Source organism: Pan paniscus, chromosome 7 (genome assembly GCF_029289425.2).
Source record: "Pan paniscus chromosome 7, NHGRI_mPanPan1-v2.0_pri, whole genome shotgun sequence".
Lineage (NCBI taxonomy): Eukaryota > Metazoa > Chordata > Mammalia > Primates > Hominidae > Pan > Pan paniscus.
This window is the reverse complement of record NC_073256.2, coordinates 128,367,333-128,384,957: the sequence shown is the minus strand read 5'-3', so window position 1 is coordinate 128,384,957 and position 17,625 is coordinate 128,367,333. Positions and strand designations below refer to the sequence as shown.

The window sequence follows — 17,625 nt, the reverse complement described above, 5'->3', positions numbered from 1 at the left end:
TTTGGGGTAACACCTTACACTGTCATACTATGTTTAGGTAATTAATTTGTTCTTCTGAATAAACTCTCAACTCCTTTCTTACACCCAATTTTACACAAATTTAGTTTTAATTACTGCTTTAAGAGCTCTCTGAAACCAGGAACTCATTTCTGAGGCATAGTAAATCCTGAGACCACCATGCTCACACAGTGCTATCATGTACTGTATGAACTTTGTAAAATAGAGCTTAATCTTATTTTATAATTTAAGATGATTCAGTGATTACCTTGGTCCATGTCATTCACCTGGTAAGTGGTGTCTGCATTATTTAACTATTTTAAACATTCATTCATTTGTGAAATGTTGGGTACCAATTATACTCATGTACTGCAGTTGCAGAGATGAATAACATGTAATCTAGGAACTCAAAAAGTTTAGCATCATTGTGTGGGTGACATATGATTCGAATTAAAGCTTCTGTTTCTTTATCTAGCATTCTTACCACCATACACATCGCTTCTTTAACTTATTTCAAATTAACACAACAAATACTAAGAATTTTATTAGCTGTGGTGTACATCCTAGGTTTATGAAGTAAAATATACTGTTTCTTTTCTCCCACGGTGTATTATTTTTTATATCAGAATGCATGACCCTGTAGTATTTTTGTAGCACATTTACTAAAACTATAAGGTATTATATTTAATGTATATGTTTTTACCGTATTTATAAGCTATCTCTTTCTACACAATTTTAACATGTGCTCTCACACACGTACACATCTGCATTTTATCTTCCATAAGAGAAGTACTGATTATATATGAATAATAATATACAAAAGTAATCATAATTACCACATAAATGAGCAGTATTAGAATTTAGTAATAAAACATTTTGAATTTTTTGTTCATAAATAGGTATGGTACTGATAGTCACACATGTGTATTATTATCTTTAAACAAAAACCTCTTAGAATTCATGAGATATAATATTTTCAAATTTTATGTTTTCAAGAGAGATATTTGCCTCCAAAATTCACTCTTATATTGTTGCATTTTTAATTTTATCAAGATAACCAGTTGAATTTAATGCATATGTGGTGCCATTTCTTTCAGATAAAATTGTTAACATCGCTTTAAAAAGATTAGAAATTTGAGGCCAGGCATGGTGGCTCACACCTGTAATCCCAGCACTTTGGGAGGCCAAGGTGGGCAGATCACTTGAGGTTAGGAGTTCAAGAGCAGCCTGGCCAACATGGTAAACCCTCGTCTTTACTAAAAATACAAAAATTAGCCAAGTGTGATGGCACACGCTTGTAATCTCAGCTACTTGGAATGCTGAGGCAGCACAATCTCTTGAGCCCAGGAGGTGAAGGTTGCAGTGAGCCAAGCTACAGTTTGGGTAACAGAGCAAGACTTCATCTCGAGAAAAAAAAAAAAAAAAAAAAAAGTTAGAAATTTGAAATGATGCCAGAGTCAATATAAGATGCAGTTTTTTGCCTTACATTGCATTTGATGGAAAATAAAATTGACAGGTCTTTGCAAAACTAGTCATATAACTTTATTTGGGCAAAGCTAAAATTTCAAGAGCAAATAATTCATTATTCATAATTAAATGTTATATTGAAACATCTTATTCAAGTTCAAATGTTATTTATCTTAGAGTGACCAGCAAGCAGAAATATGTTTTGTTTTTACTTTTTACATATGAAATAAGGTTAAATTTTAAATTCACCTAGAAAATTTTAGATTGCAATGAATACCTTCTTTCTTATTTTGCAATAATTGTTTTTGTGTTTTAGAAGAGTACTTAAAATTCAGAATAGCATGAAGCAAACACTTTAATTTTCAGACATGTATTTCACAACATCATATCTTTTGGAAGAGAAACATCAACAGTACATTCGTTAGAAAAATAAATAATGTGTCTGGGCATTGTGGCTCTCACCTGTAATCCCAGCACTTTGGGAGGCCAAGGCGGGCGGATCACTTGAAGTCAGGAGTTCAAGACCAGCCTGGCCAACATGGTAAAGCCCCGTCTCTACTAAAAATACAAAAATTAGCCAGGCGTGGTGGCATGCACCTGTAGTCCCAGCTACTTGGGAGGCTGAGGCAGGAGAATCTCTTGAACCCAGGAGACAAAGGTTGCAGTGAGCCAAGATCATGCCACTGCACACCAACCTGAGCAACAGAGCGAGACTTGATCTCAAAAAAAAAAACACAATAAAAATAATCAATAAATACATAAAGTATATATATTAAACGTTAATATGCATGTTACCTATGATACAGCAAGACCATTAATTTTAACAGCATATATGTGTTTAAGTATTCATTGTAATTTAGCTAGTGGGAACAGTTAACTAAAAATACACTGGAATTCCATTAATAGGATAACAAATAAAATATATGTTGGATGCATAATATAGAATACTAAATAGTCAAAAGCAAAGTGAATATATATTCAGCAATGTGATTAAATTTAAAAATAATAGATATAGAAATGTAATAAGAAAAATCTAAAACAATATAATTGGAGCTAATTAAAATAATCTATACATACAAAAACAGTGTTACATGTATTAGCAGAAGATATATCTCAATAATACATTAAATGAGTATTCACCTGAGAGAGAAGGAGATAACAAAGAAGGAGGAATTTTTAGTGTAATTTAATTACATTAAACAATAATAAAAATGTCCAATCAAAAAATAGGATAAAGTTTATCCTATTAATGGAAATGAATGTGAAATCTAAATGGAAATGAATCTAAAATCTAAAATGAATGATCATAATATGTCTTCAATTGAGGAGCATAATTATCTATATTACCTACTTGGAGTTATACAAATTCCTCCAAAATGACAATTTATATGTGTATAAATAAAAAATAAACATGTACACCTAATTTATTAGATCATATGTCAATATATATTAGCATTTGTTATATGTTTGGAGTATTGTGTTATAGGTGCCAGAAAAGGAACTTTAAACAAAATCAATTTTTTTCTTTCATGGATCTGACTTTCTACCTCTAGGAAGCAGACAACAAGCATATAACCAGATAAATCAATAACATGTAAAAGTAAAATGTGAAAAAAATAAACATCAGAATAGTCTTTTATAAACTAATATTTGGACAGAGACCTGTATGAAACATGAAAGAAAGATATGCATGTTTATGCGAAAAGAGATTCTAAGAGCAGACAGTGAGTACACCTCTAAAGCAAAAGTTGATGCTTAGTTTTTAGGTGGTAGAAGTAGCACAGGTAAAGCTCTCGATATAACGTGAATATTTCAAGTTTATATTCATTTTTTCTCCAGGTCAAAATTGACATTTTAGGCATAAATTTTTAATCAAGAATATTTCATTTGGTGACATGACAGAAACCCAACTCGATCTGTAATAGGCCAAAAGGAAAATCCATTGATTCATGCTACCTAAGTGTAGAAATAAAGAAAAAAAATGACTGTCATCATTGGAATTCAAATATGCTGTTAGGAATTTGTGTCTGTATTATTTAAAGTTTTCAGTCATCAACATTAGAAACCAAGTTTTGCTAATTCAAGCAGTAAATAAATGGTTGGAAAGAATATTTTGTAGCTCACAAAATTTGCAAGAATTTTCAAGAACCAGGCTCAAAAAGTAGGCAGGGAACAAAAGATTTTCTCAGCAAGGCCAAACAATATTTCTCACTAGGGACTGCCTTTGGGACCTTTTGAAATTTATTGGTCCATTTGTGGTTTGAGGATTTGCTATTAACATTTAATATGTGGAACCAGAGATTTTAAATATGCTGCAATGCACCGGGTAGGTCCTAGACTAAGAAAAATGTAGTGACAGAATTAGAACAACCCAGAATATTCACTGCTATGTGCCTGGACTCTGAATTCACTGTTCTAAGTAACCTCTATTCCTCTATTTTTACATTATTCTTTCAGTATTAAGCTTCCCAAATTGGGCTATTATTTGGTCATGTATACTTCACATCTTACGGTCTTGCTTTTGGGAATAGTGAAGAGAAAACATCTACTTTATTTCTCTTCCACACTGAGATTCACTTGTAAAGAAGCCGTTTTCAAATGTTAGGTGACTAAAAATTTCAAATCCCTACCACAGTATCTCATGACTGCTTCTGCTTAATTTTATTTTTATAGACACAAAATGAACAAGATGTCTGTGACAACCCTCAGGCCATTGACGCCTTCTCTCCTATGTATCAAATCACACATTTGGACTTTGACTGAACCCTCACATGTCAGATGCTCAATACTGAGGTAAACACAGTTGCCCCATGAACAGCTGCACACAGTCTGTGGCTAAGAGTCAATCTCTACCTTATTTGAACTTTATGGATGAGTTCCTTACAAGACATAGAAGTTTTATTTACAGAATAAGTGAAATGATGCTTGAGAATAAAGACAATAGGCATCCAGTCCTGTCGGTATGTAGACACGTATTTTTTGTGCGTACAAAACTCTAAATTGAGTTATTCACTAATACAGTTTTTACAAAGTTCAGATTTTTAAAATATTTTTCTGATGAAAAATACCTCAGGATATACATATAAAAAGTATCTTTAATGTGGAAAGAGGAATGTATAAACAGTTCTTTCCACTTAAAGACCTTTAAAAAATAAACTTTGTTTCTTGTTTTTAAGGCCAAATAAAGTTATATTTTATTGTTGATACACACATCTACATCTTTACTATTGTGTTTGGCTAAAACTGTGTCTTTGAATTTTAAGTGAACTAGGCAAGAAAAAAAGTGTATTCCTCATTTCTATTATTAATGAAATAAAGACTGAATGTAGAGGAGCTAGATTTAAGACCATTGCTTGAAATGTCAACTAATATCAATGGACCATGGAATGTGCAAAGTTGTAAAAAAAAAGCTTGCTTTGAAATCTACCAACAAAATATTATTTTAAAAAATCATCCCTAAATCACTCTATAAGATTTTACATTGGCTTCTAGCATAAATAGACATGCCACATATTGTCCCTCCTAAAACACTCTCATTTTGTGTCACTCACAGGTATAGTAAAAGGGAGCATGAACTTGAGAAAATATGCTTTCAACACAAAGCTGTAATAATATAAGGTCAAATCAGATTCTGCATTGGAGATAGAAAACTCTGAAGGAAGGTAGAGCTGTTTTGTCCGTATCCTAAGTGTCAGTAGCTCTGTGACTTTGTGTATTATTTAAATTCTCTAAGCATTTTGTTTTTCAACAAATAGTTTTAAAAATATTAATTAGTATACCTAATGCTATAAAAATAAGAGGTAATAAATGTGATTTGTGAAATCTTTCCTCAGGATTCTTGAAGATCATAGGCACCATACAGAGTAGAAAATTCCAGTAGACTGTAATAACTACTAAAGTAGCATTAATGCTAGATACTAATGGGAGCAAATACAGGAGTACTTACTACAGTGTAAAAAGTCAAAAAAGCTTTCCATGGAAACTAATGTTGTAAAGATAGCGGTTTAAGAAGATAAAGAGGATGATGGAAAGTATTTCAATAGAAATTATAGTATTTGTAAAGTCTTAGAAATGAGAGAGAGCCTAGGCATTTGAAAGAGAAAAAAAAGCACAGAATGGTCATAGCAAAGAAAGTGTGGAAGTGGTTTAAAATGAGGCTGGAACATTATAATGAAACCAGTTTCTGACATTCCCTATAAGGTATTTTCAAGTTTTTGGCTGAGATAAGTAGAAAGAGCAAATAAAGAGTGAGAAGTGAGGAATAGATGAGGGAGGTGACTTCAAATCCAGATATTCTAACTTCATTTTCCAAATATTTTATGTTATTACATAGATAATACATTTGCCTCCACATTTACTGACCCTTAGCTTTACTTTGATTGTTCTGACAATCATATTTCTCTCGTCTGGTTTCTTGCCTTTCGGTACACATATCTAACTCATGCTTAAACAAAAGCCTTTCCTTTGATAATAACATACATGTTATTTAAGAATTAATGGGTTTTTTAGAACAGGTTTAGTTTCAAAGCGAACTTGAGAAGGTACAGAGATTTCCCATATACCCTCTACCCAACACGTGCATTCCTTCCCCCATTATCAACATCCCCCAACTAGAGTGGTACATTCATTACAGTTGATGAATCAACATTGACACAAAATCACCAAAAGTTTATCATTTACATTTGGGTTTGCTGTTGATGTACATTCTGTGAGTTTGGACAATTTACCCTGACATGTATCCACCACTATAGTATCATACAAAGCACTTCCATTGACCTTAAAATACTCTGTGTACCAACTATTCATCATCTCCCCTCCTACCTGCCCACTGCCAACTCCTAGTAATCATTCATCTTTTTGCTCTTTCCATAGCTTTATCTATTCCAGAATGTCATATAGCTGGTATAAGGTATGTACTCTTTTCAGATTGGCTTCTTTCATTTAGTAACATGCATTTAAAGTCCTTCAATGGCTTGAGAACTCATTTCTTTTTAGCACTGAATAGTAATAGTTCATATTCTAGAAGTACCATATTTTATGTATCCATTCATCTCCTAAGTGTATCTTTGTTGCCTTCATGTTAGGGCAATTATGAATAAAACTACTATAAATATCCATGTGCAGGTTTTGTGTGAACATAAGTTTGCAACTCCTTTGAGTAGACACCATAGAGCACACTTGGTGGACTGAATGCTAAGAGTATGTTTATTTTTATAAAAAACTACCAATCTCTTCAAAAGTGACTGAGCCATTTTACATTGCGGCCAGCAATAAGTGATGCTTTTGTTCCACATCCTTGCTAGAATGTTGTGGTGTCTGTGTTCTAGATTTTGGTTGTTCTAATAGGAATGAAGCAATATCTCATGGTTGTTTTAACTTTTATTTCCATTTATTATGACATAAGGTGGAAAGTATTTCATATGTTTATTTGCTACCTTTATGTATTTTCGATAATATGTCTGTCAAGGCCCGTTTTTTAATCAAGTGTTTTTGTTTTCTTATTGTTGAGTTTTGAAAACTCTTGGTAACTTTTAGATAACAGTCCTTTATTATATATTTCTTTTGCAACTACTTTTTCCCAGTCTATAATGTCTTCTTGTTCTCTTGACATTGTCTTTTGCAGAGCAGACATGTTTAATTTTAATGAAATCCAGCTTATGAATTATTTTTTCATGAATCATGCTTTTGATGTAGTATCTAAAAAGTCATTACCATATCTAAGGTCATCTAAGTTTTTCTGCTATGCTATCTTCTAAGAGTCCTATAGTTTTGTGTTTTACATTTAGGTGTGTGATCTATTTTGAGCCTGTTTTGGCAAAAGGCATAAGATCCGATTAATTTTTTGCATGTGGACAGCCAATAAGTACAGCACAAGATCCTGATCTTTTAAAACATATTCCCATGGGTTATACTATTTTTGAACCAAAACTAGCAGATACAATTTAACCCCACTGTATAAATAGATTGAAAAAGTAAACCAACAAACCATTTTCCACTTTTTTCTGTTTTCTCTCTGCTTCTAATGCTGTACTTGAATTGCTTTGCTACTCAGCATCCTTTGACTTATCATTAATCAGTTCCAATGAAGAAGCTCATCATGGTCAGGTTTTAGTCAGAACTTAATGCCCTTGTCTACCAAGTGTAACCTGAAGTCTTATAGTCACATCTCTCCTTTATATATAAACTATCATCTAAAGAAAACATCACTCTATATGTGAATTTATGTGTCTATCTAGTTAATTCAAAATAAATTAGAAATATATGTATACATTTTATGGATCACACATAATATTTATCAAATCAATACACATTTAACAAAATGACTGTTAGTGAGATTATTCATAACATATAAATTGCCAGAACAAAAGAACCATGTCTTAAAATTTTCTGACAGAAACTTGACAATACATAGCATCTAGCAAAGTTGTGGTCTCTTGAAAGCATTTAGCAACACTTGTTAAACAATCTGATCTTTGACAAACCTGAAAAAAAAGAGAAATGGGGAAAGGGTTCCCTATTTAATAAATGGTGCTGGGAAAACTGGCTAGCCATATGTAGAAAGCTAAAATTGGATCCCTTCCTTACACCTTATACAAAAATTAATTCAAGGTGGATTAAAGACTTAAATGTTAGACCTAAAACCATAAAAACCCTAGAAGAAAACGTAGGCAATACCATTCAGGACATAGGCGTGGGCAAGGACTTCATGTCTAAAACACCAAAAGCAACGGCAACAAAAGCCAAAATTGACAAATGGGATCTAACTAAACTAAAGAGCTTCTGCACAGCAAAAGAAACTACCATCGGAGTGAACAGGAAACCTACAGAATGGGAGAAAATGTTTGCAATCTACTCATCTGACAAAGGGCTAATATCCAGAATCTACAGTGAACTCAAACAAATTTACAAGAAAAAAACAACCTCATCAAAAAGTGGGTGAAGGATATGAACAGACACTTCTCAAAAGAAGACATTTATGCAGCCAACAGACACATGAAAAAATGCTCATCATCACTGGCCATCAGAGAAATGCAAATCAAAACCACAATGAGATACCATCTCACACCACTTAGAATGGCAATCATTAAAAAGTCAGGAAACAACAGGTGCTGGAGAGGATGTGGAGAAATAGGAACACTTTTACACTGTTGGTGGGACTGTAAACTAGTTCAACCATTGTGAAAGACAGTGTGGTGATTCCTCAAGGATCTAGAACTAGAAATACCATTTGACCCAGCCATCCCATTACTGGGTATATACCCAAAGGATTATAAATCATGCTGCTATAAAGACACATGCACACGTATGTTTATTGCAGCACTATTCACAATAGCAAAGACTTGGAACCAACCCAAATGTCCATCGACGATAGACTGGATTAAGAAAATGTGGCACATATACACCATGGACTACTATGCAGCCATAGAAAAGGATGAGTTCATGTCCTTTGCAGGGACATGGATGAAGTTGGAAACCATCATTCTCAGCAAACTATCACAAGGACGAAAAACCAAACACTGCATGTTCTCACTCTTAGATGGGAATTGAACAATGAGAACACTTGGACACAGGTAGGGGAACATCACGCACTGGGACCTGTCATGGGGTGGAGGAAGGGGGAGGGATAGCATTAGGAGATATACCTAATGTAAATGACAAGTTAATGGGCACAACACACCAACATGGCACATGTATACATATGTAACAAACCTGCACGTTGTGCACATGTACCCTAGAACTTAAAGTATAATTAAAAAAAAAAGAAAAGAAAACTTGAAGACTTTGCCTCTGGGTCTAAATCCTGGCTCTACCATTTACCTATTGGCTATGAGACTTGGTGAAATTACTTAAATTCTTTGTTCCTCACTTTTAAATGTCAATAATAGTATTCATGGTGTTGTTGCCAAGTGTTACATAAAACAATATATGAAAGTGCCTAGCACAGTGCATAGTGTGTCATAAACTTAATAGGAGTTAGTTCTTTTTATTTTGTAAGTCTGCTGCTTGTGTATCTCATTATCTGTCTAGCATATATTATGTCCAACCTATAATTTAATCACAGAAAAATTAAAATGTGAGATTCAAAACTCATCAGATAAAGTGTTAGTGCAGAGAAAATATAAAGTTAACAATGATGATGAAACTTTGAAAGTCTTAGCATTTTTTTTAAAATATCTGCCCATTGTAGTCTTTTGCTTTCTTGATACCATTTTGATAGGTCTGACTCTTTTTGAATGTTCTGAGATATGTAAGATTTTGTATATATTGGACATCTTCACAACTCTATTGAGCTGTTTCCTTTATAGACAGAGACCATGGGATCTTATTTCTCAGCTTCTCAAAATAAAATTTAGGTAAATTCACTGAAATGCCAAGGGAAAAGTTAAGAGATGCTATAGTTAGAGCTGTACTGTCCAATATGTAGTGTTTGGCAGCATTTGGCTATTTAACCTTGGAATATGGCCAGTCCAAATTCAGAGGTACTGTAAGTTTAAAATGTATGTGAGTTAGTATGAAAAGGTATGAAAAAATTAATGTAACCACCTCAATAATTTTATAGTAATTATATGTGAAATGATGCTTTTGATATATTGGGTTAAATAAAATACATTATTAAAATTAAAAAAAATTAACTAATTTAGAATGCATGGGGGGAAAAGCAAATATTGAAATACAAACTGAGTAAAAGGAATAAAAAGTTCTAAAAAGTACTAAAGCAGTATTGTTCGATAAGAGCTATGATGATGGAAATGTTCTAGTGGCTAATAGCATTTGTATAGGATAGTGCAAATCAAGGGTTCATGAACTAGAATTGATTATCACGTCACTGATAAGACTGCAGGGCAATTTTAACACTTAAACTCATTATAACTGTTTGAATTTACTTCCTGATTGAAATATTTAGCATACTGTGTTCATAACCATGTAACTAATAATTTAAAAGAACAGAAAAATCATATTATAAAACTACAGATGGATAGGCGCAGTGGCTCACACCTGTAATCCCAGCACTTTGGAAGGCCAAGGTGGGTGGATAATCTGAGATCAGGAGTTCGACACCAGCCTGGCCAACATGGTGAAACCCCATCTCTACTAAATATATATAAAACTAGCCAGGTGTGGTGATGGGCGCCTATATTCCCAGCTACTCGGGAGGCTGAGGCAGGAGAATTGCTTGAACCCAGGAGACGGAGGTTGCAGTGAGTCGACACGGTGCCACTGCACTCCAGCCTCAGCAACAAAGTGAGACAACGGAAAAAAAAAAAAAAAACCTACAGGAATAAAGATTGAATGGCAAATTTTCTAGACTCAGTAATTAATATCACTGTGATCCTTTCCTCTTTAGAAATTGAGTATAAATAACATTTCAGAAATTATGGATAATATTTATCATTCTCAATCACAGATATACAAATAATAAGCCTTTCCAATTCTTTTTGTGTTTTTTTTTTTTTTTTTTTTGAGACGGAGTCACCCAGGCTGGAGTTCAGTGGCGCAATCTCATCTCACTGCAAGCTGCAAGCTCCGCCTCCTGGGTTCACGCCATTCTCCTGCCTCAGCCTCCAGAGTAGCTGGGACTACAGGCGCCCGCCACCATGCCCGTCAAATTTTTTTTGTATTTTTAATAGAGACGTGTTATCCAGGATGGTCTCGATCTCCTGACCTCGTGATCCGCCCACCTTAGCCTCCCAAAGTGCTGGGATTACAAGCGTGATCCACCGCCCCCGGCTAAGTCTTTCCAATTCTATTGAGTATAACCATGTGGTTATGAAAATGTACTCTGGTGACAGACTTTCTTTTAACCCCTATACTCATCTATATATAGTTTCTAGTTGAAGCTATATTTTAAAATGTACCCTCTGCACATTTTAACAAAATAACGCAATCTGGTTATAAGTTGCATTACTTACTGTGCTTTGTCATTTCAATGACACAAAAAAGGGTAACTGTACTTAATTAGAAAATATCCTCCATGTGAATTTTACAAGAAATTGTTCCCTTTGCCCATCCAAGGAACATCTGGAGCAGAGCGCCCCTTGTGCATGCGAATTTGTAAAGTTTATGAGATATGCTCCAGAGAAGCAGTTCCTAAGTTGTGATGTATACATCCTAGAGTGTATTCATTGGTATAACAAACAGAAATTTGGGGAATTTTATGTTTTTTTTTTTAATTTCATGCTCTTCAATTACTATATTTTTGTTTTAAATGCAAATAATAAATTTGTTTACTGCATATCATGTAATTTACAAATGTAATTAAATACACATATATTGAGATACAAACTCCAAAAATTTAGCTTATGAAATGTGAAATTTTGAAATCATTGACCAATATCACTCCATTGAGATAGCACAAGCCTTCTAGTTATTAATACTTTGGTTTGGTAACAGGAAACATTTGTTTTTCTTCTACGTTCACCAAGCCAAATTTACACACAAAAGCCTCTTGAACTTTTATTATTCAATTTGGGTATTTTTCAGTCTCTTTCTTTCCATATTTTGTGTTTCAGTGTTTTACATCTGAAAAATAAAATAGAAGATGCTGAAAAACTAGGCATGGAAGCCTACAAGCCAAAGAACAGACTATAAGCCAATAGTAGAATTTCTAAGGTAGCATATTCTCTAAACTGTCACTCAAAGTTTCCACTACAAAGGGACACATTAATCTGAAACACAATTCTATATATTTCTAAAGAGCTTCCTCAAATTTAGCTATTTATTTATGTAATGGTCCCCACCACTTATTTGCCTCATGTGTCCAAATTTTTTAGTTCTCCAGGGATGAGTTCACATTCTACTTTTCCAGAAAAAGTTACTTTAGTGCTTCCTATCTTAGGCCATGGTATTGAATATTTTTGACTAATCATCAAAACAAGATACCATTGTTTTCCAGCAAGGCATAATAGTGTGAAAAAAAAATTTGGAAGAAAAAGCAACAAATATTACTTTCACTTCTGCCACACATTCTGGTATTTGGCAATTCAGCTAATATGAGTCTCAAAATTCTAGTTATTTATATGTTTTTTAGTTATTATATACTAGGATTCTTTTGTTTCACCAAATTTTCAAAATAACAATAAAATAACACTATTCATGTGTGTAATCAGTCTTTGCAATATATCAGCAATGCAGATCCAATTATAATCAACCACTGGAATGTCATGTGCCAAATATAACTTTGAAATATTATCATGTTTTACGTTTACTGCTGAAAGAGATTAATCTGGACTAAGAATTCTGACTTCATAGCTGCAGTCTCCTGAGAGGCTCTGTCAGAAACAGACTAATTTAGTTTACTGCAATCAAAAACAAATTATGTCATCTCTAAATTTGTCTTCCAAATGACCATGAGGAGAAGCAGCATTGTTTCTAAAAACACTAGGGACTGAAACTCCAAACAAGAGAAAGTTGGTATGCTGCAGAAAGAAGAATGTTTAGTTTCAACAGTGTAATTAACACCCAAACCTTAGGCAATTATGTAGCAAAATAAATATGACTATATGCAAATATAAATATGACTATAACTTCATAGCTAAACACTAGAAATATCCAAAGAAAATAAAGCGGCTAACCAGTTCAATTAATCAAGGCTCTATAACCAATTTTAACAATGTTTGCAAATGAACACTCTCTTTTTGATATATCATTGCAATAAAAATATTTTAAATAAAAACAAAATTAGGCTTTCACAGGTATTGTTATTTTCACATAGCTTGTATTTTTCATGAAATCCAAAATATTTTCATATTTCTTATCAAGCCATTACTCATAATTTTTATACTCCTACAAAAAGCACAAATTATTATTATGTTATAGAAACACATTTTTTTAAACGTGATGCCTCATGATAGGAAAAGTAAATAACTTATGAATTAAAAACATGAAAGGAACTCACTAAGTTAGGAGTAAAGCAAAATTTCTTATCTAAGTTCTTGGAATCTGGGCTATATCCCAGAAATATAAAATATTGAAATGAAGATGTGAGTTCAAACAAAAGAAAAAAATAAACGTCTAGCAGTTTTGGGAAATGTATAACTGACTCCTGTAAAATGGAATGCATTTTCTAAGAGAAGTCATAACCTATCACAGACATAGAACATATTTATTTATTAAGTATGGAAAATATGTGAATAATGATGCAAGAACATGGGAAAGCAGATAGTGCTTTGACATACTGATTTCATTTCCTTTGTGTAACTACCCAGTGCTGGGGTTTCTGGGTCATATGGTAGTTCTACTTTTAATTTTTTTTGGGAACCATTATACTATATTTTTCATAATGATTGTACTAATTTACATTATGACTAACAGTTTTGTATATGGATTCTCTTTTCTCTACATCCTCTTCTAACTTGTAATCTTTTGTCTTTTGGACAATAGCCATTCTAACAGGTATTAAGTGATATCTCATTGTGGTTTTAATTAGGATTTTCCTGATAATTACTTATGTTGTGAATTTTTTTAGATACCTTTTGGCCTTTTGTCTGTCTTCTTTGGATAAATGTATATTTATGTCCTTTGCTCATTTTTAAATCAGATTGTTTTCTTGGTATTGAATTGAGTTCCCTATATATTTTGGATAAGAACTAATTACCAGATATTAACTAATTTGTGTGGTTTGCAAATATTCCCCCCCAACAGACTTATTTATTAAGTAGAGGAAATATCTAGATGTTTTCTAAACCACCTACTAACTGTTGGATACTATATTAATATAATTAATTTTTGATCTTTTTATAAAACTTATCTTACTGTTTTTCAAGGTAATTGTAGCCTCTTGTCTTTAGAATGAGTCATTAAACACACACAAAAGTTAAAAACAATCATATTTTTTATACAGTTAATTAAGTGTCTTTGAAACACATCTAACAATAAATGATAGAAATATGAAGGGAAAAAGATTTATGTGACAGTAAGTATGGCTGTAGAAAATCTAAAATGGCTTGATTGCGAAGTGTAAATAGTATGCAACAAACAAAGCTAAAAATAGAAATTTAATTTTAAATGATGAGGGAAAAGTCATATTATTAGTTTTCAAAACGTATTTGAGAGTCACAGTAAATAAAACTGCATGATTATAATACAATAATACACAAATAGAAAAGGGAAGTGAGTTTTGTGTTCTTTAAAATCCATGGGGAATGAATATATTGCTTAGATGTTGTAATAAACTGAGACTATTTCTTACGTGTTCAGAAACATTCAAAAACTTACTAAAATCAGGTCGTGTGATGCCTCCCAATTTGTTCTTTTTGTTTAGTCTTACTTTGGCTATGCAGGCTCTTTTTTGGTTCCATATGAATTTTAGAATTGTTTTTTCTAACTCTGTGAGGAATGATGGTAGTATTTGATGGAGATTGCATTGAATTTGTGGCTTGCTTTTGGCAATATGGTCATTTTCACAATATTGATTCTACCCGTCAGTGAGCATGGGATGTGTTTCCATTTGTTTGTGTCATCTATTATATCTTTTAGCAGTGTTTTGTGGTTTTCCTTGTAGAGGTATTTTGACTCCTTTGTTAGGTATATGCCTAGGTATTTTATTTATTTTTATTTTTTTGGCAGCTATTGTAAAAGAGGTTGAGTTCTTGGCTTGATTCTCTGGTCACTATTGATGTAGTAGAAGAGCTACTGATTTGTGTACATTCATCTTGTATCTGGAAACTTTGCAGAATTATTTTGTCAGTTCTAGCAGCTTTCTGGAGGAGTCCTTAGGGTTTTCAAGGCAAACAATCATATCGCCAGCAAACAGGGACAGTTTGACTTCCTCTTTACTGATTTGGATGCCCTTTATCTCATTCTTTTGTCAGATTGCTCTGGCTAAGACCTCCAGTACTATGTTGAAGATCTGATTTCAAACTATACAATAAGGTCATAGTCACCAAAATGGCATGGTACTGGTATAAAAATAGGCACATAGACCAATGGAACAGAATCGAGAGCCCAGAAATAAACCCAAATACTTACAGCCAACTGATCTTCGACAAAGCAAACAAAAACATAAAGTGGAGAAAGGACTCCCTTTTCTCAAAATGGTGCTGGGATAATTGGCTAGACACATGCAGGAGGATGAAACTGGATCCTCATCTCTGACATTATACAAAATCAACTCAAAATGGATTAAGGACTTAAACCTAAGAACTGAAACTATAAAAGTTATAGAAGATAACATCATATATATCATATATGTGTGTGTGTGCGTGTGTGTGTGTGTGTGTATGTGTGTATGTGTATATATATATATATATATATATATATATATATATATATATATATATATATCTCACAGTTAGGAATACTACTCAGCCATAAAAAAGAATGAATTAACAGCATTTGCAATGACCTAGATGAGCTTAGAGACTATTATTCTAACTGAAGTAAATCAGGAATGGAAAACCAAACATTGTATGTTCTCACTGATATGTGGGAGCTAAGCTATGAGGACGCAAAGGCATAAGAATGATGCAATGGACTTTGGGGTCTTGGGGAAAAGAGTGGGAGGGGGGTAGGGATAAAAGACAACAAATATGGTGCAGTGTATACTGCTCGAGTGATGGGTGAACCAGGTTCTCACAGATCTCCACTAAAGAACTTACTCATGTAACAAAATACCACCTGTACCCCAATAACTTATGGAAAAGTGAAATTAAAAAACTTACTAAATATTGAGCACTAGAAGGATGCTTAAAATATCTGTGGCCAATTTAGACAATTTGGTATTATAGAAAAGATTAAAATAATAAAGTATGTCTTTGTGCTTCAACCTAGAATATCTTCAAAATATAATGTTAACTGAGTAAAAGAAAAAGTAGAACACAATGAAACATAATTTCATTCTGAACAAATAATAAATGAATCAAAACTATTTTATTGTATGTTTGCATGTATGTAAAAATATTGAAGTAATTCTAATAAATAATCATCAAATTTTGAGTGAGAGTGAAAAAGGTGGTTGAAAGATGATTAAAAATTTACTCCATAGATTTTTGTAATTGTTCACATTTTAAAACAATAGTATATGTAACAAAAGAGATTTTAAGTGCTGTGAGCTACTGGAAAAATACTGGAGGACATTAGGGCGGAGCTTGTTCAAAGTGATCAGGCCATCTATATTGCGTAATGGCTGATTGTTTACAAAAGGCTTCTACACTCCCTTGCATAATTGACTACAGGGGCTCTTTCTTTCTTAGAGCTTTGTTGAGCTATAATAGATTAAAAAAAAAACTGCACATATTTAATGGCTACAATTTGATAATTTGAACATATGTATATACCTATGAATCCATTACCACAATTAAGGTTATAATCATATCCATAACCTCCAAGAGCTTCTCTATGCTCTTTCTTGTGTAAGTATTTTTTCTTGTTGTTTTTGCATGTCTGTGTGTATATGTTTATGTGTGTGTGTGTGTGTGTGTGTGTGTGTGTTACAAACACTTAACCCAAGATCTTCCCTCTTGACAAAGTTTTTAAGTGTATAATATAGTGTTGTTAAGTATAGTCACCAGGCTGTACAGCGGATCTCTAGAGCTTATTATCTTATCTAACTGGAACTTTATACCCATTAAACACCTTCCACTTTCCTCCTCCCTCAAGCCCCCAGCAACAACCATTCTACTCCCTTCTATGAGGTTGACTATTTTAGATATCTTATATAAAGAAAATGTAGCATATGCATACAGTGAAATATTATTCAACCTTAGAAAGAAGGAAATTCTTCCAGGTCTGACAACATGGATGAACCTGGAGACCATTAAGCTAAGTGCAATAAGCCAGTCACAAATGACAAGTATAGCAGTATCTTCCTTGAGAAAGGGGTTTCTGGGTTGTAGAACTGTCCAGAGACTAGAATAAGAAGTACATCTTAAAGGGGCAAAGAAAGTGTTCATAATTGCAAGTTTTCTGCAAGTAGATGTTTGGGAGTTCACGGGCGTACAGTCAGGAAGAAACCTGTCTAAAGTTTAGCCAAACTGAGAGAAACAATGTTAAGGCCTTCTTGGTCAATACTATTTGTGTCAACATTCCAAAGTGAGGTTTTGACTTGAAAATAAGCAAACTTTCCCATGAGGACCTTACACAATATTTTTCTCACTCTACTCTTTTCTCTATCTCTCTGTAACAGAGAAAAACATTGGGAAATTAATCTACTATCAATGTACA

The 17,625-nt window shown here is 33.2% G+C and overlaps 1 protein-coding gene across 21 annotated transcripts in view; it reads left to right on the top strand.

The window, feature by feature from the left end:
- The window catches only part of LOC130541769 (uncharacterized), a 120,146-nt gene that overhangs the window by 15,624 nt on the left and 86,897 nt on the right, over positions 1–17,625 (top strand). For 13 of the 21 annotated variants that reach the window (XR_008955882.2, XR_008955885.2, XR_008955879.2 and 10 more), the window contains one exon: positions 6,337–6,373. The exons of 3 other annotated variants lie outside the window; for them this stretch is intronic. Coding sequence is in view for 4 of the 18 variants with exons in the window: in XM_057303083.2 (XP_057159066.1) it covers positions 6,337–6,373 (37 nt within the window). In the remaining 14 variants the exon portion in view is untranslated. Of the gene's footprint in view, positions 1–4,137; positions 4,258–6,336; positions 6,374–17,625 lie in introns of all 21 variants that reach the window. 5 more of the 21 variants (XR_008955871.2, XR_010113011.1, XM_057303079.2 and 2 more) reach the window with 1 other exon arrangement.